Source organism: Cynocephalus volans, chromosome 3 (genome assembly GCF_027409185.1).
Source record: "Cynocephalus volans isolate mCynVol1 chromosome 3, mCynVol1.pri, whole genome shotgun sequence".
Taxonomy (NCBI): domain Eukaryota; kingdom Metazoa; phylum Chordata; class Mammalia; order Dermoptera; family Cynocephalidae; genus Cynocephalus; species Cynocephalus volans.
In genome coordinates this window covers 140,874,466-140,901,510 of record NC_084462.1, presented here as the reverse complement: position 1 = coordinate 140,901,510, position 27,045 = coordinate 140,874,466, and the positions used below count along the sequence as shown (strand labels likewise).

At 34.5% G+C, this 27,045-nt stretch overlaps 1 protein-coding gene across 2 annotated transcripts in view; it reads right to left on the bottom strand.

The window, feature by feature from the left end:
- ARID4A (AT-rich interaction domain 4A) overlaps positions 1 to 27,045 on the bottom strand; it is a 60,158-nt gene that overhangs the window by 7,088 nt on the left and 26,025 nt on the right. For both annotated transcript variants that reach the window (XM_063088716.1, XM_063088717.1), the window contains exons 12-21: positions 18,786 to 18,858; positions 17,771 to 17,865; positions 17,502 to 17,599; positions 16,623 to 16,854; positions 13,584 to 13,834; positions 10,945 to 11,142; positions 6,300 to 6,384; positions 4,805 to 4,946; positions 2,165 to 3,301; positions 1,844 to 1,948 (exon numbers count right to left, since the gene is read on the bottom strand). In XM_063088716.1, the coding sequence (XP_062944786.1) occupies positions 1,844 to 1,948; positions 2,165 to 3,301; positions 4,805 to 4,946; positions 6,300 to 6,384; positions 10,945 to 11,142; positions 13,584 to 13,834; positions 16,623 to 16,854; positions 17,502 to 17,599; positions 17,771 to 17,865; positions 18,786 to 18,858 (2,416 nt within the window). The remainder of the gene's footprint in view (positions 1 to 1,843; positions 1,949 to 2,164; positions 3,302 to 4,804; positions 4,947 to 6,299; positions 6,385 to 10,944; positions 11,143 to 13,583; positions 13,835 to 16,622; positions 16,855 to 17,501; positions 17,600 to 17,770; positions 17,866 to 18,785; positions 18,859 to 27,045) is intronic.

Sequence of the window (27,045 nt, the reverse complement as noted above, 5' to 3'; positions counted from 1 at the left end):
TGAAGGTAAGTTGCCTTGCCACACTCGAATACTTTAGTGTATATTTCTTACAAGAACATTCTCCCTGTGTTACCTACTGCTGCATTATAAATTAGCCCAAAACTTACCAGTTTAAAACTACAAATGTTTAATATCACACAGTTTCTGGGAGTTGGAACCTGGAAGCAGCCTGACTGGATGGTCAGGCTCAAGAATCCTGTGAAGCTGCACTCAGATTTTTAGCCAGGGCTTGGGTCTCTGAAGACTTGACAGCAGGTGGAGGATCTGCTTCCAGGATGGCTCACTCACATGGCTATTAGCAGGACACCTCAGTTCCTCATTGGCAGTTGGCAAGATGTCCTCAGTTCCTCACCCCATGGGCTTCTCCATAGATTACTTGAGTGTCCTCATAACATGGCAGCCAACCTCTCTGTGAGCAAGTGATCCAACGGAGAGCAAGGAAGAATTTGCAGTGCCTTTTATGACCCATTCTCTGATGGCATGCACCATCACTTCCTCTTTATTTGTTAGAAGCGAGTCAGTAAGTTTAGCCCACACTCAAGGGGAGGGAAATAGGTTTCACCTCTTGAAGGGAAAAGTATCTGTGAATGGTGGATATGTTTTTAAAACTACCACACTCCTATAGAACCATAATACAACCGTCAAAATCAGTACGTTTACACAGATATATTACTACCACCCAATCCTCAGATCCCATACAAGTTTCTCCATTTTACCCAAGTATGCCCTGTATAGCAACAGGATCCAGGTGAGAATCATGTACTGCATTTAGCTGTCATATCTCTTTAAGTCTCCTTCAGTCTGGAACAGTTCCTCTTTCTTTGATGTTCACCACCTTGATAATTTTGAAAATTACAAGCCAGTTATTTTATAGAATATCCTTTAGGATGAATTTGCCGATGGTTCCTCGTGAGTAGATTCAGGTTATACGTCTTTGACAGGAATATCACAGATGTGCTGCTACGTTCTTCTTGTTGGATCCTGTCAGGTGGTACACGATTCAATTTGTCCCATCGCTGATGGTGGTCACTTTGATCACTAACATGGTGTCTGCCAGGCTTATCCAATAGAAAGTTACTCATGTTCTCTTTGTAAATTCCTGCTACTTTTCTAGTCTTTTATCTCCTATCACTCTTTCGTTAGACCTGCATTGTCCAGCTACTAACCACCTGTGACTACTGAGAACCTAAATATGGCTCAAAGGTTTTCCTCTGAAATATCTTTTATTTAATATAAATTATATGTTTCTTTCCTTGGAATACGTGTATACTGTAACCTTGAATTTCCTTTTCTGACCTGTACGAAAGCATGTTTTGGAGGTAAAACTTTAATTTGTCAAAATCAATTACATTTATTTCTCCTATATTCTGCTACTTAGTTTTATGTTTCATTGTATACTTTGTTTTTCATGTAATCTATTCTATTCATGCTGACTTACTAATTTATTTGTTTCAAATAAATTATTATTTATTTCCCCATGTCTCAAAATTACCATACTATTTATAAGTCAGCTTTTCAAATTAAAGGAACATATTCCCCTCAGAAATGTAAACTTTTAAAACCACAGCAAATGTTATTTTCTTTTATTCAAGGTTCCCAAATATGTTCCTCTAATATTGAGCTGCTTTACATAAGAAATACAAATGAAATAAACGTAAAAAATGACCACTGCTACCCAGTTCTAAATAAAATTAACAAGCACCTTTACATTAAGTTAATGTTAAAATGGCTATTTTAAGAACATAATAAATCAAATTTATTTTTAAACTGATACAAATGATTAAGCCAACAAACTGCTGAAAATATCAGCACTGCACTAATGCCAGCATTGAAAAACACCAACCTGTTCCATTCTTTTCATTTTTGGCTACAGCACTTGCTCGCTTTGGGGTACGCTTCTGCTTTTTTGCCAGTAATCCACTATTTCCATCATTTGGTCTTTTCTGACCTGAAATAAGGGCAAAGAGAGAATTTGAAAAAAAAAAAAAAAAAAATTACATGAGCAAGTATTTACTTACTTGTCTATTCTACATTTATTTCTATATATACATTTTAAAAAAAAGAAGAGAAGAGAAAGTACTTTAAAGATCAATATTCCTAAAACTCTTAGCATTAATTTTTGGTTTTAATATAAAGACTAATTTTTTCCCTAGAAAGTTCTTACCCTTCTCTCTGCTCTCTCTTTCTTGTACAATTATACTACAAGTACCAGAGGCAACACTGGCTTCAAATCCATTTGCTGATTCCCTTTCACAGAGACCTTCTTGAGATTCTTCAGCAAGACTATCAACTTCAATCGTTATGTCACTCTCACTTTTTACACTTCGAGACTCATCTTGACTGAGATTTAGAGGTGAAGCTACTGAAAAGTTATGCTGTCCTACAGGAGGTAGGGCAGGTGGAACAGAAACAAGACCATTAGACTCAGAGCTCTGAACAACTACATCGTCAATACTGGTCTTATCCTTTTCATCTAAATCATCCAAATCTACTTCATGGCAAACCAAGGTTTCAGGCCCAATCAGAGGCATTGTATCTTCTTCTTCTTTTAGTGGAGTATTTACAGTTTCTTCAGGTGAACTATCAAATTTTTCACTAGTCAATTCTTGGATGCATTGGTTTGATTCTGCTATTAATGATGGCATTCCCTCATTCTCTGTGTCAAAGTGCTGTTCAAAATTTAAGTTTTTCATTCTCTCCGATGCAATACAATCACTGGTCCTTTCTTGAGATACATTATTTGTCATCTCCATTCCATTCTCAATTCTTATTTTTTTCTCTGGTGATGACTGTCCTAGTATTTTCCGTTTCAACTTTTTTTCTTTTGCACATTGGTCAATTTCATCTTCAGTAGCAGAAGAAAAGTTTTTACTGTCTAATGAAGAAAACTCGAGACTGTGAGCTTCTATATGAGGTTCACTTCCTGCTTCATCCTGGCTAAATGATGAAATCTTTATAATTTCTAAAGAAAGATCTTTCGTCTTGCTTCGTCTTCCCTTTCCTTTAGGAGATTTTTCTGTCTCTTTCTTAACTTCTTCTCCTTGTTCCACTTTGTTTCCAAAAATCTGTACTATTTGTTCATTCTCTCCAACTTCTAACTTCAGGGTTTCTAAAGGCTGCATTTGAGTCCTATCATTTTCTTTTACTATATGTGCAGCAATCTTTGGATTTTCTTCATCTATTTTATCATCATTTAAGTTTTCATGTTTTTCTAGTTCTTCCTTCATATCAAGAGAAAGCTCTTCATTTATCGAATTCTTTTCTAAAGGGTCTTCTGTTTCACTATCAGATGAACAAGAGTCTGTAAGAGGAAATATTATTATATTATGCAGGTTTTTATCTTAGTTACCAAAGGAATTTTAACATAAAAATCCTACCAAAAAGAAACAGAGCCGTTAATCCTGTACCTCTGAATACCTCCCTGTAGAAATTTCTGATATACTATAAATCATAACATTTGTGCCAAAAATTTGGGGGAGTATGGATTTCAAATTAAACTATGTAAAAATACATATTACTATCTCAGTTCTTTATAAAGAGCTATTTTGCAATTTTTACTAGTATTGTATTTAGGCCACAACTTGTCTTTAGAGAAATCAATGGACTAATACTGAGATATGAAGTTAATACATTAAGTAGTTTGAAATAAGATCTAGTGGGTATTAATACATTTGGATGGTCATTTTCTGTCCTAAGAAAAAAATGACATTCCACTTACAATAATTCTGGAAATAAGAAATGCTTAAAATGGGCAATTTGTATTCTCAAAACTTTAAATATTCTTCTTAACAGACAAGAAAGGACAGGCAAGCCATCTTGCAAAATAAATTATTCCCTTTAAATCAGTAAATTTTAAAAAATAATAAAGTAGGGTTTAAGACTATATAGGATCTGTAAAGTATAAAAGTTCTGCCTACATGATGCCCATATCCTAATGAAGTTCAAAATGGCAAACAAGAATATATTTTTTAAGTGAAAAGGTGTATAGATAGTTTTATTTTGTGATTTTATCCTAAAGACAATGTAGAATTCATTTTTCTCATGTTAAAAAAAATCCTTTCATGTGATAGTTTAATAAGGCTGCTATGTATATTTTTGTAGGTTGTATATTGCGCAAATGCGTGCTAAGAGGGCACGTTTCCCTGTGTGGACATCTTGCATTTGTGTATATGACAACCTTCCAGCAGATGGCAGTAAAGAGGAAGGATGTCCTTCCATAATTTGCACATAAGCACCATGTGGACTAATGGCAAGCCTGTAGTTCAGAATAGCTTTTTTCTTGAAGGAAAATTTTTATATGAGACAACTATTTAACTAACATTTCTTAAATAAGATGAAAAAATATACAAAGGTAGAAACATGGCAGAAAAAAGTAAAAGCAGAATGAAATATGTTCACTTATATATACTCATCACAAAACATGCCTATACCACATTCGTTTGTGTTCTCCAAACTACATGGTCTCAGCTAGGCAAATAGCACTGAATTTACAGCAGACACTGGTGCATGCTTTGAAGGAAAGTATAGCACACACTAAGATGCATGGATTGTCAATAATATTTCTCAGATATTTATAAGAAAAAGTATTTCTAAATTAAAACATCACTAAATTTAAAAAAATTAAATAGCAAAATAAATGTTCTCTTCAAATCAAATTTGGGAGTCTAAAATTCAGATTTTTATTATTGATCTCTTACACAATGGAAGTTTTATTATTTATATTATTCATTTTTTAAAAATCGGCGATCCTCAAAACTGAGCACCTTCCATTCATCTGGCATATTGCTGCAAGCACTTCTGGTACCTGATTTTCCTTCACTGTTTGCTGTCTTTGATAAACCATATGGCATGTTTGATGAAAGGGTTGATTTTAAAGGAGGTCGTCCCCGTTTTGACTTCTGCCTCTCCTCATCTCTCTTTTCATCTTTTTCACTATCTTCTTTATTCTGGATAACAACAAAATGTATGAGAAACATTCAAAATGTAAGTAGAAACATTCTACTTCTCCAAGGAAGACTATAACTTTAAAAATGTTAGATATTTCATATATCAACTCCTAATCTATGTTCATAGAAAAATCAAGAACAGTTTTCTAACACATTTTTTATTTATATGAATATGATGTTTTATACTTCATAACAGTGAAATTATAACATTCAGTCAGTGCATTAGAAAGCTGTGCAACTATTCAACACTCCCCCTTGTTCTTTACTAATCCCTGAGGAAAAGAAAGATATCTACCATTAAACAGACAAAACACTAGATAAATCCCTACAGCAAAGACTGAAAATTGAGGGTGTCAGTGAGGGTGCAACTGGCCAGCACATAACTATTTTAAAATTTTAGGATTAGCTTTTTCAGGATTTAAAAATCAGATTTCACGTGTTAAAAAATACTGTGAAATTTCACATGTTGAAAAATCCTAAAATCTGGCAACCCTGGGTCTGCATTCCCACTCAGCTGAGTGGTTAGTTCCTCCCTCAACAGATGAGGAATGTGGCCTCTTGTTTGTCACTATCAGTCCTATTTTACCCTTTTCCTATAAAGCCTCTATAGGAATTTGAATTTGAAACCCATGCCCTAGGGGTTGCTGGTTTTCACCTTTTCTGAAACAATGAGGTAATGTGTGTTAAATTTTTACTTTTTTAGCTTCTGAGTTATAACAGAGAAAATCACAATTATCTTAAAAGAATCAAGATGATTATTACTGTACAATAAGAAAACGACATAAACACAATACTTTAAATGTATATTACTAAGCAAAAGAAGCCAATCTGAAAAGACTATATACTGTACAATTCCAACTACATGACATTCTGGAAAATGCAAAACTATGGAGACAGTAAAAGATCAGTGGTTGCCAGGGGTTGCGGTGGGGGAAAGAATAGGCAGAACACACAGTATTTTTAGGGCAGTGAAACTAATCAGTATAATATTATAATGATTATAATGATAAATACATGTTGTTATACATTTGTCCAAATTCATAGAATGTACAACACACCAAGCGTGAACCCTAATGTAAACTATGGATTCTGGGTGATAATGATGTGTCAATGCAGGCTCATCAGTTGTAACCAATGTACCACTCTGGTGGGGGATGTTGACAGTGGAGGAGGCTATACATGTGGGGGGCATATGGGAAACTTCTATAACCTTACTCCGAATTTTGCTGTGACCTAAAATTGCTCTAAAAAAAAATAACGTCTTAAATAAAAATGTCTAAAAATAAAAAAAACACACAATACCATTTGAATAATTCCTGTACTTATCATAAGAGTATGAATCTATGAACATACTTTAGTTTTTTTCTTCTGTTTTTTCTTTGGTCCACCTTTGTCCAAAGGCCATATTATCCTGTCAGCCTTCACCCATTCATCGTACCTTAAAATAAAGAATATATAAATATTTCACAATGAGACCCTATTTGAAATGTATTCACCAAACAAAAACAACAGTGAGACAGACTAAAGAGTTTGTTTCTAGTGTTAACAGAAATGTGAAGGGAACAGTGGCTGGTTTGCTAGTTAGATATGCCAGCAATTGTACGAGGTGTTTTGTATACCTACTGCCAACAGGGAAAGGCAAGAGAGTTAACAGGTTTAGAGGGAGGTCTGGGTAAGCAAACTCTAAATAAATTCAAGTCTCTTTGAACTGCTTTGTTTTCCACAGCTCCCAAAGATCTGAGTTTATAATAAGCAGATTCTGCACTAGAATTCATTCTTTTGAAAAAATAATACAAAGATAAGTCAGGTTAATTCAAATTCGCAATATGATCATTTCTACATTATCTTATCAAGTTCTTTTCAACTTTCTTTTCCTTCCCAGAACTCTTTCTAGCCTCTAGTATTTCCCATAAAATGTTATTCTAAACTATGTCATCATTAAGACTCTAAAATTTTTTTAGAGATATTTATATTTTACTTCTTTTACCTAAGTTTATTCTTTGTAGCTCAAATTGAAAACTTCATTTCCTCACACCTATTTCCAAAAGATTGATATCACTTTTGAATTTCAACATAGTCAGTCCAAGTTACTAATCAGGGGCAAGTAGAAATTAATCTTTCTAGACTAAATAACAGTTCTTACATTACGTGAATATACAAGTATTGATAGAATTCAGAGTCTAAAATATGAACATTTACGTAAAAAAAAACTACAGGTAGTCCTATTTTATACCGTACCATGTTAATGGAAACTCATGTATATGGAAACCATATTCTCACTTTGTAAACCAGTTGCCATGGAGATGTGCAAAGTAAGGACACGGTTTCGATATGCGGAAGTTTCAATTGACAGGGTACAATGACTACCTATATAGATGCTCCTGGACTTACAATGGGGTTACGTCCTGATAAATCCATCATAAATCGAAAATATCGTAAGTTGAAAATGCATTTAATACACCTAACCTACCAAACATCATAGCTTAGCCTAGCCTACCTTAAAAGTGATCAGACCACTTACATTACCCTACACGTGGGCAAAATCATCTAACACAAAGCCTATTTTATAATAAAGTGTTCAATATCTCATGTAATTTACTGAATAGAGTAAATGGAATATAGTATCGGTTGTTTGCCCTCATGATTGTGTGGCAGACTGGGAGCTATGGCTCATTGCTGCTGCTTAGCACTGTGAAAGTATCATACTGCATATCGCTAGCCTGCGAAAAGATCAAATTTCAAAATTCTAGGTATGGTTTCTACTGAGTACCTATCACCTTCGCACCATCATAAAGTCGCACCATCATAAAAATTGTAAACGGAACCATTCTTAAGGTGGGGACCATCTGTTGTATGGTTTAAAAATTATCTTCTGCTGTATTAACCCAATATCTAAAGCTTTTCGAAACAGGACTGTCTTATGAGCATTGTACCAAGCTTTTAAGTATCTGTACTTTATTACCTTATTTAGAAATATTCATTCATTTGGACATTTACTGAGGGCCTACTACTATGCCACACACTGTATGAGGAATTATGTAGAGAATAATAGAGAAAACAAAGCCTTTCCTCTCGTGCAATTCACAGTCTGGTATGAAAGACAGACATACAGTAAAATCAAGTACAGTGTGGTAAGTGCCATAAAAGAGTGATACATCTGATCCAGGGCTAACAAAGGAGTGAGTAACTCTGTCCAATTCCAAAATTCCACATGAGAGATCAGAGGATCAAGAAACCCAGGCCTGATTTGGAGTACACTTGTCCAGGCTACAATGGCCTGGTCAAAGCAGTATGTCGTGTAGATACTCCCAGCACTAATACTGCCAACAAGGGTGGTCCTAGGATTTCTCAACTAGAGACCAGGACTCCCCTCAGATGCTCCAATTTTAGAAATCCAACTTAATTCTCTAGGATATATAGGGGCTCCATCTCAATAAGCAGGCCAGAATTATATCAGCTTTTAGGAGTATGGGAGGACAATGAAAAACCATGAAGCATGTGAATAATACATTATGTAACTAATTAGGAAGACAATCAGTTAAGAAGAACCTAAGTAGATAAGAAAACAACTATTGAGATGAGTCATAAAGCAAAACATTAAAAAGATGAGAAAGAAGGATGATCGGAGGGGAAGTTCTAGAAAGCAGAACACAGACACAAACACATGGTAAGAATGGAAGGTTGTGAACCAAATAGAATCTGAGGAAAAAAGGCTATAATGTGCTGTAATTGCAAATATAGTGACTCAAAGTTGATAAACACAGTCCTATCCCCCTGAATTCAACAGAAATTTTAAAGTTGTCCTATGCTATTCATTAAAGAAACCAAAATCTCCCTCACTCATTTACATTAACATTCATTGAGCACTTACGAATTGGTAGGCATTGTTCTAAGCACTTTACATGTATTTACAAGTATTATCACTACAGTAGTGCCCCCTTATCTGCGGTTTTTCCACATGGTCAACCAAAGTATTAAATTACTAAGATACTTTGAGAGTGTGAGAGAGAGAAAGAGACCTCATTCACATAACTTTTATTACAGTATGTTGTTATAATTGTTGTTTTACTATTAGTTATTGATGATCTTTTACTGTGCCTCATTTATTAATAAAACTTTATCATAGTTATATAGGAAGGGTCTGCAAAAAGTTCATGGAAAGATCTGTATATCTTCTAATTCCATTTTCCACGAACTTTTTTTTTTGTCCTTTTTTGTGACTGCGCTCAGCCAGTGAGCAAACCAGCCATCCCTATATAGGATCCAAACCCGCGGCGGGAGCGCTGCTGCGCTCCCAGCGCCACACTCTCCCGAGTGAGCCATGGGGTCGGCCCTCCACGAACTTTTTGAAGTACCTTTGTGTATAGGAAAAAGCATAGCATATATAGGGTTCAGTACTATCTTTGGTTTCAGGCATCCACTGGAGATTTTGGAACATATCCCCTGCAGGTAATGGAGGAGTGCTATATTTTACATCTCTATAAAACAGGTACTTTACTTTTCCCAATGCTGAGATGAGGGAATTGATCCATAACAAAGCACACACCTAGTAGGAGGGTACTTCAAATATTTCGTGGAAAAATGGAATTAAAAGATACGTGACTCTTTATGTGAACTTTTTGAAAACCCCTTGTATGTAGAGAAATCCTGGAGCAGTCTGGCTCCAAGTAAATACAGGACAACCAGAGATATTAAACACACAAGACTTTCTAAATGAGAAAAGCAGTCCCTGACATTCAGGAATTGGCCTGGTACTATCAGCTTGGCCTTGGTGTTGCTACGAGCTGGTCTGGAACTCACAGCAAAGCTGCGTTGTCCTCCTGTTAAACATGAACAATTTCACAGAACATCAACATCAGACAAGTCTGCTCTGTGACCACGATGGATCAAAATAAAAACAAGACCACTATGGAATCATGTCTGAACACAGAAAAAACAGGAACATTGTCCAAGCCACAAAAATGACCAAACACCTTTTTTATCCTGAGTAATATGAGTGACTGCTGCTGCTTTACCAGTAATAGCATTAATCTTAGTCTAGTCTTCTCTCCTCCTAGACAAGATTTATTAAGAAAGCCAGTCATAGAAAAGATTTATTAAGAAAGCCATTCATATAATTACCCCAGCTTCCTGACAACATTCAATATAGAGCAAAGTCTCACTTCCTTAAAACCTCACCCAAACCACCTAATAGAAGCTCAAATCTAAGTCCTTTCTAACATTCTTTTTTATTAATTAACTGATTTAACATCATTACAATGCTTGACATAGGCTTGACTTCTGACAAATGAAACAAACAAAAAAATGCTTACATAGTTGGGAGCTGCAGGCCTGGCTCCCCACCCATGTTCTGCAATATGTTTCCACAGAATCCTGAGCTGTCACTATGCCCAAAGGTGGTGCTCTGAGCTTTCGTTCACTGATTCATCTAACATCCTGTTACTGAAATGTCCCATGGTTCCCCATCCTGTGTGTTCTCCCTCACTGTAAATGAGTAATATACCCAATGTATTCCAACTACACGTGTGATGTTGGTGGTCTTTAACTGGAAGCACTGACATAGCTAGTAAAACAGTGGGAATGTCAAAGTCTGGGAGAATTCAGAAGAAAGTGTGCTTTGTGAATAAATACATACACACACACACACAAACACACACAAGTAGAGTACCCCTAATCTGAAAATCTAAAATCTAAAATGCTCCAAAATCCAAAACTTTGAGTGCCAACACGATGCTCAAAGGAAATGCTCATTGGAGTGTTTCAGATTTTGGACTTTCTGACTCAGAATGCTCAACGTGTATGTATTCTACAAATATTCCAAAATCCAAAAAAATCTGAAATCTGAAACACTTCGGTCCCAAGCATTTCAGGTAAGGAATATTCTACCTGTATATATAATGATATACATACCATTTGCTTTATTTCTTCACAATATTAAATTGATCTTTTTTAACCACTGAAAAAAATTTCAATAGTAAGAAAATCCTTTCTTGCTTACCTAACATTCCATCCATAGTAATGAACCAAATATAAAACTTCTCCATCATCAATTTCAGTGCCTTTAATACTGGCTTCATAAATTTTCTGAGTTTTCCCTCGTCCATATTTTACTTTCACTTTGGTTCCTGTTAGGCAGGGTTCCATGTCTTCCTCATCTTCCTCCCCTTCAGAGTCACATTTGCTTTCAGTTTCTTCCCTGCAGTAAATTATAACATTGATAATGCTACTAATAACTTAATGGAGAACAAAATATTACATGCTAAGAGAAACCAATGTGTAGAACATTCACAACCTAAGCATTACCTTAATAACATGTCAGTGGAGGAGGAGAAGAAGGAGGAGAAGGAGAAGATTTTTATGAACTACTTACTAAGGAATTTATTATGTAAAGGTGCACTGTACCAAAAGTAAATCCATACTTCTTAAAGCCAATCAATAATCAGTTAATGATGATATGGAGTCGAATAAATCATTTTTGATAAAATAAGTACACTATGTTCTGAAAAAGTCTTAGGATTCATATTCAAGTGGCACCTCATATGTGAAAATGATCTAAAGCTATTTTATAACTTCCTATAGCTAACTTATCTTAAATCTACTTTACTTTCTGCTCAATTTAGAATAGATTTTAGCAACACTAGTATTTTTTGTGGGCAAAATAATGAACAAAGGCTACCTATCTTAGAAACCTTGTCTTTTAAACTAGTTTATATTTTAAAGGTTTCCCCACCCTAACAAAGAAACAATAGATATTTGAATATTAGGTCACTAGTTAAAACTGTATGATAGCATATTTTGCATTGATTTCTATTTGTTTATATCTCCCATCAGCTTTTCCTTATTTGATAATTAGCTATAAAGGAGATTCACACAGGGAGGTCCAACAATATTTTCAATATTTTTAGGATAAAACATTCTCTATTATCAGAAGAGAATTGCATCAGAGATCATTCTCATGTCCAAGAGTCTTAAAAGTTTAAGAGGAGGTACTATGCTCTATAATAAATATGGGGCATTATTTTGGTGGCCCCTGGGGGACCCAACATGAAGAAGCTTTGACAACCCATTTGCAGTCGGAATGTTTTCTCTACAAGGACACTTTCTAATAATAGCCTGATAAAGTAATTTCAAAACACTATGAGAAAAACAACTTAAAACAGAAATCTCCATAAATAAAAGTCCCCCCTTTCCATGATTCCTGCTATAGAATGAGAATACAGACTATGTTTGTTGCCTGTATATTCATTATTTTTGGTAGCTAGCTGGTACAGGGATCTGTGTATATTCAATTTTTATTTAATAAAAGTCTTCATATTAAAGTCTGTGAAATTTTCTCTCTGAAATAAATCTTTGTTCATTTACATATCAATTATGTCTTTTAAAACCTCATTATTTATAGACATAGATATATCTTTTATATGTCTTATATACATATTATAGTACACATATTTTGATGCTTATTTTTCACAAGACTTCAAGCTGTAATTAGGCTACACTTGTTAAGTGGTTCATTTTTGCTTAAATTTATTGTCCAAATATTTAAAATACCACACTTGTATTATTATACTGAATTCTAATTATTTCCTCCCACTTTTCCTAATCCTAATTATATTTCACTATAGAACTTTCTTTTATTCACTTAGTTCACATGTAATTGTGACAGTCTCTGTACTTACTCATACTGAAACAAATTCCCTCTCCCACTCAACCAATCATTCCTATTTTTCCAAATATTTATTCTCTCAATAGGTAATTTTCAGATGGTGGGCAGCCATTAGTTGGATGCAGCAGGCCAGTTAGCCCAAATTTGGCTCAACAACTCAAATTTCTAGAAAATTTAGCATCACATAATAATTGAAAAATAACTATGGAGGAGAGCTAACATTACAAGTGTGTTTATGCTAATGTAGTATCCAAAAATTAGTAAATTCATTTGACAACACTTAACAGAAATGGCCAACTAAACAACATGAGCAGACATTACCTTGACTAGCTGGACTGCCTAATCTTTGGCTATTTTTAGGTTAAATCAGTTCATACATGTCTAATACATGGGAAAAAAATAGTTTTCATTCAACAGTAAACAGGATGGACATTAAAAAGGTGAAATTTATTGGTGTGATGTGGGGCAAGAATGTATTTTCCAAACTAGGATCAGGGGTGCATGCCATTTATTCTAATACAATAACGTGAAAAAGAAAAATGTCTCTTAGATAAAGCTAACACACAGAAACATCTGCTAGTACTGTGCACCCATGTGTTTGTTAGCTTTCCCACATTGTACCTTTTTTAAAATGGAATTTTTGCTGTCGCTGTTTCCTCTTGTCCACTTCCTCCATTTTTCTCCAGCTCCCTTCCCTGCTGTCAACTGCAGGACCTTTCTTTTGAGTGGGTGGCGCAGCCTTCTTTGAGGCCACTGTTTAGGGCACAAGTGCTATTAAAATGGTGCGACCAGTATATTCTCCAATTCCGAAAGGCGATACACATCATCTTCACAATGTGTCTCACCTTCATTAGACAAGAGGAATGGAAGTCCCAATAAGAAAATGTTCCCTCAAACCTGAATCTCTAAGCAGGAACAAAGTGCTGTTGTACCCCAGACAGGTGCTTCTGGAGAACAAACATAAGATCATGTACCTCTCTTGGCTTTTCTCTTCCTCTTCGTCTGAGTCTTTGTCAGAATCCTCCTGCTTTCTAATTTTCTTCTCTTTTTGCTTTGGTGTACTTTTTCTCCCCAGTAGTAGCTCATTTTCTTTTTTCTCTGTAGTTTCATAGTCATCATCTACATCCTTATCTTCAGTATCATTATCTTTTAATTTGTCTTCTGTTTTCTCTTCTTCAATTTCCTTTTTAACAGAATTTGCATCTCGAACAATTCTCCTTCGTCCCTACCAGAAGGGATAAAAGCTTTAAAAATAGCTATCACTACAATGAAGGAAAAAGCAGAAAAAGATATCTCTTCTTTAAACCTTCACAGCAATGACTAGTCTGCTCTCTAGCTTAAGACATGATTCTAAAAACCAATCAACTCACATGTACCATACTCTTCTTTTTGAAAGTAAAAGAAAACCAATATAAGTTACTTAATTATGTCCAGGTCTACTGCAATCTTTGGTTATATATTACATAAGAAATAAAAAATTTTCTCCTTTGTTCACTACTTTACCTCACTTTTAATATTCCTTGACTACAATAAAAATATTTTAAATGAATTATCTAAATGTCAATGATGAAAGTCAACAACAACAACAATAATAATAAATCAACACCTAAACTGCTCTTTAAAAGCTCTGTGGTCTCAAACTCTACTGTTTAATAAGATAAAATTTACATTATCACTGTATTTGTGTGCAACTACATTTTAAAAGTACAGAATTGTATTGATGGCAAAAAAAGTGAGCAGATTTCTTTGAATGAGTATCTGGAGCGCTCACTGGACCAGCAGTAACTTCTTTTACCTCTAGCAGCTTCTATCTAGTCTCTTGTATGCTCAACTTACTATGAAACTGGGAGCCATTTCACTACCTCCTAAATTCTCCTTAAAGTCAACCTCTACACGCCGGCAGAATTCCCCTTTACTTGGAACAAAGCAAGAATATAAAAACAGCCAGCAAGTGAAATATTTTATAATTAATATCTCAGTACACAAATATTTTACCTAGTTCCTGACCATATGCTGTTTATACTTCAACAGCAGAAAAAGAAAAAATTTATTTCTATTACAAAGAACTACAATGTAAGTTCCACAATGGCAGAGACTTTGTATTATATACTTCTATATTCCCAGATCTGGACAGTGCCCAGCACATAGCAGGTGCTCTTTAAAAATCTACAGGTAAATGAATGAAAACAACTCTCATCTATCAAAATTTAGGTCTGTATACCCTTGTCTCAGAAATCCCATTTTAATTTTTTAATTTTTTAATTTTTGGGGGGCTGGCCAGTACAGGGATCCAAATCCTTGACCTTGTTGTCATAAGGCTGCACTACAACCAACTGAGCTAACCACCCAGTCCAGAAATCCCATTTTTAGAATTCTAGCTATATATATTCAGACAAATGAGGACGATATTTTTATGAGCATGTGCATTGCATCATTTTTTGCAGTAGTAAAAAACTGGAGAAAATCATGGGGAAGGTAAATTTATGGTTTATCCATACTATACAGTATACTGCAGATGTTTTACATACGATCAGGAAGATCGTTGGGTAATGACAAGAAAGTATGTCCACAATACAAACAATGGAATATTAGTTACCTTTAAAAAGGAAGAAATTCTGACACATTTACAACATGGATTAACCTTGAAGACATTATGCTGAGTGAAATAAGGCAGGACAAATACTTTATAATTCCATTTATAGGAGGTACCCTAAGTGTCATATTCATAAATATGGAAAATAAAATGGTGGCTGCCAGGGGATGAGAGAGGGAGGAATGAGGAGTTATTGTTTAATACATACAGAATTTCAGTTTTGCAAGTAAAAAAACTCTGGAGTTTGACAGCGGCAATAGTTGCAAAACAATGTGAACGTACTTAATGCCAATGAACAGTACACTTAAAAATGGTTAAGATGGTAAATTTTATATTATGTGTATTTTAGCACAATTTAAAAAATAAAATTAAAAGAAAAAAACAATTTGGATATTTCATGAAATTCACTAGAAGACTCCACTTACTAGATGATAGAATGTACAGTTTAAAAAAATAATTGCTGAACAACTAAAAGAGAAGGCAATTTCACCTCCTCTTTCACTAAATATAATTTCACTGAAAAATAAAACATATTACAATAATTGAACTTCTTTTTATTTTTATTTATTTTTTTATAAAATTTTTTAAAAATTTTCTTTATTTTTAATAATTGAGCCTCTCTGATAGTATGGTAAATTCCTTTCTCCTTCTAAAATTTGATAAAATTTGATATCATTGGATACGGATCAGAATGGTGTATGACAATTCCTGCATAGAACTTACATATTAATTAAGAAAAAGAGTAGACTTGGAAGATAAGACCAGTGTACACATGACTAGAGCTGTACAGTGTGCTATGGAGTTACAGAGAAAGACAAGATGCCCTCTGTTTGGGGGCACAAGTATTATAAAGAGGAGAGTCAGTCATTCAACAGCTATTACATAAGCCCTTACAATGTGTCAGGCACTATTCTAGATGTCTGGGATCTGCAATGAACAAAATAAGCACTAATCCATGTCCTAGCGGACTGTGATTCTAGTGCAGAGCAAGGCAAAAGAGAAAATAAATAATAAACAATAAATAAGTAAATTATAGATAAGAACAACATTAGAGGGACTGAGAGTGCCAAGGAGAAAAGGTAAGTCACAATTTTAGATAAGATGACCAAGATAGGCTTCAGTGAGGTGACATTTTACCATAAGACTTGAAGGAAGGGAATATTTGAGACTGATCCCAGATGAGAATGACTTGAACAGATGTAAACAGAAAACAGCAGAAGGAAGGGTTCTTCAGGTAGAGGAAATAATATGCAATATATTTAGAAAAAGGTAGTTAGGCTAGTCTGGCTGAAGCATATCTAAATACTAGAAAATAAACTAGGTTCATTACAGTACTTTTGGGTATATGTGAAAATGTACATCATAAAAAATTTTAAATAATGTCTTAAATAAACCAGATAAAACTAGTGTAAGTACTCACCCTCGGAGATTTTAATTCTATTTCTTCTCTTTCACTTTCACTGTTTGAATCAATATTTTCCTCAGGTTCACTCTTCACATCTATTAAAGGCATTTCTTGATCTACTTTTAGAGCCTCTTCCATTGATTCTTCTAAGTCTTTTTTTTCCACTTTTACTTTTGGTTCATGGTGGTGAATAGTTCTGAACTGAATATTTGCAGAACGGCAGTACTCCTCAAAACCATAGAGATATCTAAACAAACAATAATTTTTAGAAATCCTACATCTTTGCACTTATCTTGAACATTATGTTATTAAACACACATATTTTTAAAAAGTAAAACAAGTCATTTTTTAAAAGGTTCCTTTTCTATGTTACTAATTTCTTGGTGTTTTAGATAGGATTATAAACATAAATACTGATGTAAAATAAAATGCCGTCCTGAGAAATCTGAGCTTGTGATAACTGAACATAGCTATAATAGTTTTTTTTGTTGTTCTTTATTTTTTTAGTGGCTGGCCAGTATGGGATCGGAACTCTTTGGTCTTGGTGCTATAACACCACACTCTAACCAACTGAGCTGACTGGTCAGCCCAGCTATTATAGTTCTTATATGAAGGCTGGTCATATATACAGTTCCATAACATGTATCATACTTTCAGATTATAAGCACTGCCTACATCCCTGGTTTTGGAAAGGAAGTCAGGACAACAGGAAGTATGGAGTAAACCAACTTGGTACACTGAAATAACTTAATACAAGTATCTATCAAACTAAACCTTTTTATAATACCCTTTCTCTAACTTTAATGCCCCTTGATTGATGCATTCTTATTTAATTGTTAACAAATTAAATGGCAAATACGTATTCTTTGAAGAGTAAGTAACTATATTACTTACTTTCTATAAGCAGTTTTTACATTGTAGGAAGCAGCTGAATTCAAAATAGGAATGCCAAGGTCCATATAAATCTGCTTCCATACAGCACCACTATCAATCTGGAAAATTAAGTTTTTGTGTTAACATTTGCAAAGAGAAATAATGTTTATAATAATATTCTATGTTAAGATAATGTGCTTATTACCTAAAGTGCACATAACAATGCAACATTAGGTGATTTAACGTTTCATCACATCAATACATATTTCAAAGAGCAATGTTACACTTACATTGTCACATCCACCCTGATGATAAACCAGTCTGAAGAGTTTGAAAAGATTGAGATCTTTATAGCCTAAAACAGGTGGTTTGTTGATTGGAGTACCTTTTTAATATAAGAGGATAGAAATAAAATGTTTATTTAAGTGAAAAATGCTAATTTGAAAACAAAGCTATTGACTTCTAATTTCCTAAATTTCATTCATTACAGGCATATATTTAAAGAGCCTTAAATTATGTGAGACAACACAAAATATTCTCTGTATTCTTTATACAGCTTTGTGGGGGTCTTCATGTTCTAGGTGTTGTCCTACAACTAATAAACTCAACTCTCTAACTGCCAATTAATTTGGTAAAACTAAATTAAACCTTGGGGCTGCAAGGTGTGGACAGAAATGTTGCTGGTTCGAGAAGGTTAGGCATGAACAAACACAGTGGAAAAGGTAAATTTTAAGCTGTGGTTCCATTTTCACTGCTTTAACACAAATGTTAAGTCTGTTAGCAATAATTTGAACGATGACTTCTGAAGGCCACAGAATGTTTCAGAGCAATTTATCTGAGGATTTTATAGGACTAATAAACGTTAAGGAGTGTGATGACTTATTTCTTCTACCCCTATTAGAAATCCTATCCTTTTCAGATAGGGATTGAACTTCTATGTTTAATTTGTTGAGACCAAGGATCAGGCTTGTTTACTTGCCACAAATATAGCATTAGTAATTAATGGGTAAGCAGATTAACATTATGACTGGTCACTTTCTATTTCTGAAATTACTATATTTTTGGTTTTATAAGTACTAGGGAGACTAAATTTAATTATATCAAAACTACTTTCCTACATATTTCTACTCAAAATAGATATGCATAGTTTTTCTTCCAAATATTTTATTGTCATGTGTAAATGTTTCTTAGGCTTTACTTGAAATCCAAATCTGCACACTCATGATACTAACAAAAACAATGCATATACCTAGAATGTAAAACTGTAAACAAATGACTGCTTTTAAATAAGGAGCATAAAAATACCTCTGTCTTCCATAAACTTATAAAGCTGTTGGAGGAAGTTGTCCCTCTCTTCAGGATCAAGTTCTTCCTCAGGCTGTAAAGGTAAAATACACAAATGTATAGCACAGTGAGTAGGAAGATATGCAATGTCTTCTTTTGTTTTTTGTTTTTGTAAACCCAATGTAAGGTGGTAAATTTTTTTTTTAATAATTTTATTATGTATTTATTTATTTATTCTGACGGGCAAGGTGATCGCAACCCTCCACATGGTGTTGCCTGCGCCACGCTGAGCCAGTGAGCGCACCGGCCATCCTTTTATAGGATCCGAACCCGCGGCCTAGGAACTAACAGTGCCGCACTCTCCAGAGTGAGCCACAGGGCCGGCCCTTAAGGTGGTAAATTTTTAATGAAGCTGGGAAATCTGAATTTTCTCAAAATCCTACAATACAAGATTTTAAGTCATATTTTGATAGATGATTTAATGCAACTGTGAAGATATACAATCTCCACCCTTCACACTATCACTCGAAACTTATCTTTGAGTATCACTTTAAGGACTAAGATTAGTCATGAGGAAAAAATTCAGGAATGGAATGAGGGTGTTAAGTTTTCACCTCATTTGGTATTTTTTAAAAAAATAATCAAAATACCATATGGCCCCTACAAATATATTAGTTGATAAGCACAATAATGACAAACACAAAGTTTTTGTTATTGTTGAATGAATATAAGCCAGGGATTGCAAAATCAGAGTGGCAAAAGTTTATTGTTTGGATGGCACAATGTTTCAAAGAAACTTAAATGCATGTAAGTGAGTTACGTAAATTTTATTTTGCACCAGACTCCATCATCCCTCTTGTTTTGCACTAGCATGCTTTTCTCATTTGCCTTTCTTGTATGGCCCCTATAGTTGACCTTACAACCCCTGAAGAAAAGACAATAATTATCTCATAGGGAAGGAATCTATATACATAATTACTAATTTAGTTCCATTATATATAAAAAAAAAGACTAATGGAAACATTCCTGTAAAAACAATTTTTCCTAAAAATACCTTCTTAAGTGTTACTTTGTACTAATTTGGTAAACCTAATGAACTCTTCCTATACTTTTAAGGTCTTGGCTCTAGTCAAAAAATGTATTATGGATTTTAATAAAATATTTCTCTTTTTCTGTGGAACTTATAAACTAATATTTGGGAAAATCTTTACTTAAAGTTTTACAATACTACAGAGAAACAAACAAAACACTGATACGTTTCTTCCATACAAATTATCATAATTTAATTTTAGACTACTACTTTTCTATGTTCCACAAGAATTCAGATTTTTGTCTTTTTCAAACCATATTCAAAGAAAAGGGAATCTCAGTAAATATATATTGAGTGTTCAGTGTCCAGAGGCAATAGGCACTTTAAAATTGTTATTCTTTAAGAATTTTAATAGCTAATAATATAGCCAGGATCAATAAACATGTAGTCGATTAAAATACATAATTAAAAAAACCATGAGGCAACCAAAGGAAAGGAAATAAGATCTTTTGGTACATTCTTTTTCCTTTTCTTTTAGTACATTTACTCAGAAGGATTTATAACACTGATATACTTTCAGCTTTACCACATATAAAGAAACTTAAGTCAAAGTTCTACTGAGCCTCAAAAATCTGCAATATACAAAATTAATAATCACTATAAAGCCAATAGGAGTCATTACTTAATACTCAAATGAAGAGATGGCAGTTTTTTCCTCATGTGAATTTAAAAATCACTCAAGAATAATTTATTTTATTAATTTTAAGGACTTCCAGTGTGGGAAAAAAAACAAAAACAAAAACAGCCTACCCAGACTGGCTCTAATGCTCTTTGCCTGTGCCCCATAATCACAATATTCTCTCTTCAGACTAACACCTCATTCCAGTCCTTGTGATCTTACAGAATTCAGATAAGACTGTTATATACAATATATGTAAAAGCAATTCTTTAAAAAGGCACCGCTTTAAAATCAAAGTTGCTTCCAAAAACAGGTAAACAAAATCAACCCAACAATTGTAAATAATGCGTACATTAATATTGTACCAAACAAACATGAAAATTGGTGGTTTAAATGTATTTTATTTAAGTTAGTGGACAACTAAGAATGTTTTATGTTCCATGAGAACACATAGCCACAAAATTGTAAGTTTAGGTGTAGTTATCAGGTGTAAAAACAAGATATAAATGAATAAAGAATTCTACTTAGAGACAAATGCCTGATTGAGGGAAAATTTCTTTTCCACCAAAAATAAATGAATGAATGAATGATGAGGCTATAAGCAAAGTTTTAAATTTACCTTATGGTTTTTGAAAAAACTGAAATTGCTTAATCTCTTACAATAAGTAATTCTTCACAATCATTTTTTGAAAATAGCTGTGTTGCTAGTAACCTTGGAGCAAAACTGCATATGCTAGAAAATATCTGCAATCAGAAGAACATGCCTTTATAACTTTTGTATGGGGCTCATATTTTGGGGGGGGGCAGGGGGTCTTATATTTGCTATCACAGTTTGCTTTCTCTGTTCATGGCATTTTCATATCTATAGCATCTCTCTCCTGGTCAAGATCCAGCAACTATTGCATCTCTCAAGGGCTTTAGAGTAGGAAAAGGTTATAAGAAGGGATGTGCAGGGTCCACTAGACTGTGCTAAGGAGTATTCTTCCCTTCATTTAGTAAAGCATGTAAAGAGTAACTATGTACCCAATAAGATGCCAGAGCAGTGGAGAGGATTAAGGATATAGAAGACACATGTACATAATTTCAACAAATTTATAATTTTAGTTAGCATCAGTACATACTATCTAGTATTATAAGTAGTTGTTTATCTATCTATACTACTAGACTGTAAATTTTCTGACTTTGGGCACTGTGTCATCAAATTAAATTCAAACATTGATTGGTAGTTACCATGAGTCAGGGACTACAAAAAGCACTGTAGATTAAAATGAGAACACATGGCATCTTCTATTTTTGCTGCTTTGAGCCTGGCAGGGGATGCAGAAAGGTAAAACAAGCCAACACAACACAATGTGATAACTGCTGTAAAATACATAAATGAATACAGAAGCAAATAAGGGAATGAATGGTTTTGCTGGAGATGGAGTAATGGTGGTAATATTAGGGACAGCCACAAAATGTAAATAGTAGTCCTGGAGCTAGAGCAAACAGCATAAGCATGAGACTAGCAAAGGCAGGGTGTGATTAGGAGAGACTTTTTAATGTTATGCTAAGGAATTGGAACTGGATACTGTGGGTAGATGTGAGGTTTGAAAGAGCTAAAGAGGAATTAGATCAGATTTGTGTTTCTAAGAGTTCTCCACCAAGAAAGAATTTGATGGATTGGAAGGGAAAAGGAAGCTATTACAATAGTCCACAAAGAGGACAATGAATGCCTGAATTAGTCTTGCCAGCTGGTAATGAAAAGATCATCCCTCCCTTCGAAAGAGGAAGAGAAAGGGAGATTTTTAGTTTAAGTCTTATTCATGTTTGTAGTCCTCAAAATTCCACCACATGTAAGGAAGATCTCAGTAAGTTCTACAAGGTTAAGGGTATGCCTGTTATACTCACAGTTTTATCACTAATGACTGATATTTAGTTTAGATACTCCTACTATGTTTCTGAAAATGACATCTGTGTAAATGAACTGGGAATAGGATTTTCTTCAATTGTTTCACATTCATTGAGTTTGAGGCCTAACCTTAGTGATCATATAAATGCAGTAGGACTTAAAGAAAAGAGAAGAAATGAGAATGGCCAAGGATGTTCTTAAGACAAGTGGCTGTTACACAATCACTTGCTAGCATTCACCCTAGTCCTCTCCCACCTATTCTGAAAAGGAATGATTATTCACTCAGAAATGGTATAAATTCTAGTGAAGAATGGCCCTGCTACCATTTTATTGAGATGGGAGATTAATACAATTTATTTATTTTTTTAATAAGCTAATACCTTGTTTTTCCTGAGCCAGTAACTTTCTTACTAGCAACTCTACTTTCCAATACAAATCATGAAAGTGTACAGAAAGTATCCAAATTGTCAAAATACATGTCAGTAAAAGATGCACTTTACACAAAGCCCCTCAGAACCACGTAACTTGTACATAGTCCCAATGAACAGGCTGGGATAGTTTCTTAGCACGTAACACATTGGAGCCACAAGAACTGATATTCTGAGAGCGGTGAAGGTTTTAACTAAACTTGATCTTTGTGGTTCCACTGCACTGTGTATTGCATGTGAAGGTACACACTGTTTGTCGATGGGTATCTCAGCTTTCACCCTACATGTATCCTTTAGAAATTTCAATGATTACACAAATTTTTTTCCTTTTTTTTTGGTACTCCAGTATACCACACTTATTTCTCGATACCAAGATACTGCTTTTATTGGTAAAATAATGTAATTTTGGACACAAGCAGCTTCATTCCCGCTTCATGATGCTGTCTATAACCCCTTTTCTGGTCCTCTTCATTGGCTTTCCTGCTCAGCCTATCTCTGAAACTTCATCACAAGTCCTTCCCACTCCTTAACTCTTACAATCCTTTCATCTCCCCTCCTCCATGACACTACCTCCAAAAAAAAATGGCTGAGTTTGGAGCCAGCAGGAGGAGCCCTCTGATGTGGGCAGATTCCTATTGGGGAAGAGGAGGTGTTGAGACAGTGTGCTGTAAGCTCTACGCTGGGGAGGTAGGCACTGCAAGAAGTGCATCAGAAGTGGCAGCTCTGCAGGCACCTCTGGGCCAGAGGACACATGTAAAGGAAGCAGCAATACCAGTAGCTGCTTACACTCTTTTCGTATAAAATTTAAAATTTTAAATGTATTAAACAGCCTCACTGATTTTTTGTAAAAATGTGAAATACATACCAGAACAACTTACTAAGGTAAATGCATAGAACATTTGTAAGCTATACTCAACCACTTTAATTCAAATAGAGTCCCTTTTTGTTTTTACATAGAAATCTGTTGGATTTTTTTAGATTTCAACTGTTGTTTATCATTTATCCACTTTCCAAGTTTTTTAAATTCTCATTTTCCCTATTATAATTAATACTGATAAAGGGCATGGGCGACACAAAGGTGATACTCAGTGTAATATACCTAACAACTCAATAAGCAGCTCTGAATAATATCTAAATGGTAACAGGGGAGCTATCGGTAGTTACATACTGCTGAAGAATAGTGGAAGGGAAAATGAGACAAGGTAGGCATGGGTCAAATCACGAAGGGCCAGACTTCTGAAGGTTTGTGATAAAAAGCCTAGACTTCATCCTGCAGGTGCTGAAAGCCATTAAAGGGTTTCCAGCAGGACCCATCTGTGTTTTAGAAAGATGTTTAGGGAAAATGAGTTGGAAGTGAAAAAAGACAGGAGGGGAAAAGATCAGAGAGAAGACACCTAAAATAAGTGGGGCAAAATACGAAGGAGAAGTATTATAAGTTAAGAACTCCTATTGCAAGCAACAGAAAACTATCCCAAACTGGCTTAAGATAAAAAGAATTCATGTATAAAACTCACAAAATTATGTAAGAAAATGAGATTGCCTGAAGATGAAAAAAAAGGGAAGTTAGATTCCATCCCATGTTTCACCGCAAAGAAAACTTTCTAGAACCTTACAACAAATTTCCCAACACCTTGTTTCACACAGCAATTTGCTAGGAAAATTGCATAGTGTACATTCATATCTTCATTCAGAAACTAATGAAGATCCAGTACAGAGAATAGGTTGGAGGAGGGCAAGCATGGACAACGGAAGAATAGTTAGGCTGCTATTGCACTAGTCTAGATAAAAGAGAATAGTGACTTGGGCTAAGGTTGGCAGAGAGTAGAAATTGAGAGAAGCAGAAAAATTTGAAAGCTACTTAAGTAGGTAGAAGAGAAAGGACTGGGTGTCTGATTGGATCCAGGGGACAAGAGAGGGAAGAATCAAGGTGACTTCTATATATCTGGCCTAGCCAACTGAGTGGATGGTGCTTCTATTAAAATGAATTAGGGACAACCAGGGAAAGCCTATGTTTTGGGAGAAGAGAAGAGGAGAATGGTCTTACACACACTGAGTTTGAATACTTACAAGATAAGAAGAAATCCTCCTTGGCAGTTTGATACAAATGATTGGAACTAAGAAAAGGCATCTCTTTAATACACACATAGACTTTGAGTCATTACATCAGTTAGGAAGTAAACCAGAAAAAAAAATATCATGAATGTCAAGTGTTTTAAGAAGTTAGGTATGCCAGAGGTGCTGAATGCTATTAAGTAGTCAAATGGGACCACGATAAAAATTTGTCTGATTTAATCCAAAAGTTTGTTAGAGATGCCTAGTGACCTCAGCAAAGTTGTTTTAGTCTTGGTTGGAGGACAAAACACACTGCAGCGAATCAACAGTGTACGTAACTCGGCGCAATCTGGCCATAAGCGTGAGGAAAGAGCATAGTATCTGGAGGAGAAAGTACAGATGTTATCAGAAGACTGGTAGAGGGAATATTGGAGGAGTTGTCAGAAGGTTGGGAGAGATGTGAGCATGCCTTAAAAAGCTGATGAGAAGGATACAACCAAAAGGAATAGGTTAAATATGCCGGAAAGAAAAGAGAGACTTGATAGTCCAAGGTTTCCTAAAAGGAGGAAGTGAATGAGATCCAGAGCACAAACTGAGGGACTCGTCTTACAGAGGAAGACAGCACATTATTGATTGTACCTTGAGGGAGGGAGAACAGGCAGGTAGGGTGTATAGCATGAGTCCATCTGCAGCTCCTAGCTTCTTTCTGACATTGGAGTAGACTGGGGGTAAGGTTGTTGGTTTAATAGAGAAGATAATGATTTGATTACAGAAATTGGGAAATGATCAATAGTGTTGAAGGCTCAGTAAAATTTGGTAATCATAAAATTTAGAGTGTACCATTCATTCTTCCCTGTTGCAGACTTACAGAAAGTTTCACAGGTCACATAAAATGTGATATATTCACAGTAAGATGCTATTTTCTAATTTCAGAAAACAGTTTAACAGCTTGCCTAAAATAAATGATTACATGACTCCTGTATTACATCAGAGTTAATTGAGCCTAGTAATCTCCCCCCATTTGAAAAGGTGCATATATTTCGATCATCAAAATTTGGTTGGGATGCTATCAAATCCAACTTTGTAGTATCAGTCAACCCTCTCATACCACTACAACTATATGACCACAACTATAAAATGAGAAGTATTTTTTAAAATACACAACATGTAGCTATATTTGTGCATACAAATGTGCCGCCCTCATTAATCTACTTAGATGACTCTAATTTAGCCAGAGTCTTATACTAACACTGTGAAGAAAGATTTTGCTAAACACATTAGGGCATTTTTGTTTGCTTATTTAGTAGGCTAAACTTTAAGACTTTAGCAAGTAAGTTGTTATATTTAAATGCAAGCTAAAGTCTCAGTTATTCATTGAAGGCTGGCTTTTTAGGATCTGCTTAGAAATACTCAATTGGTAGATGGAGTTATGACATATACCTAAAATACTAACATCATTTTAAATTTTCTTTAAATTTTACCAATTTAGCTTGGTTTTCTTGAATTATCAGGATTTACTGTAGTTTATACCCAAAGTAATCTTTAATGATCACTAAAAAATGCCTTTACAATCAATCTACAAAAAGGCATAAATTAAGAGGTACAAATAACACTTGATTTAAACATCAAAAATAATACTCATGTTTCCATGAATAAAAAACTCAAGCACTTATGATATTTACAATAGTGGAATACAACGTTAGGCATTAAATGTAACGGTGATCCCTAGAAAATTCACAGTATTAGAGAAATGGGTGTCAATACTTCTACACTAAAATGAGCAGTTATTATAAAAATTCACTAAATTCTAATTGTCATTACTAAATACAAATTATAAGAGATTTTTGAAAGGGCCCAATACATAAACCTACTTATAACAAATCAAAAGGATTAAAAAAGCTAAGAGAAGTGAAATTCCCCTTGATATTCAGTCTTCTAAATAACCATCCACTTATTTTACCCTTAGAAAACTCTCCTGTGTTTATCCAAAGTAAATATAAGTCAGGAGTAAATGAATAATTGATATCATTATTTATATTTACTAAGACTTTTCCATCAATTTCAGAGATTAAAAGAAAATTCAGTAATATCTTTTCTAATATAAATATAAAGTTTTTTAACAAAAGATATTTAAGTAATACCAACAAAAATATTCTCCAGGGCTTTTTTCAATATAATTACCGATGAGTTGAAATTTAAAG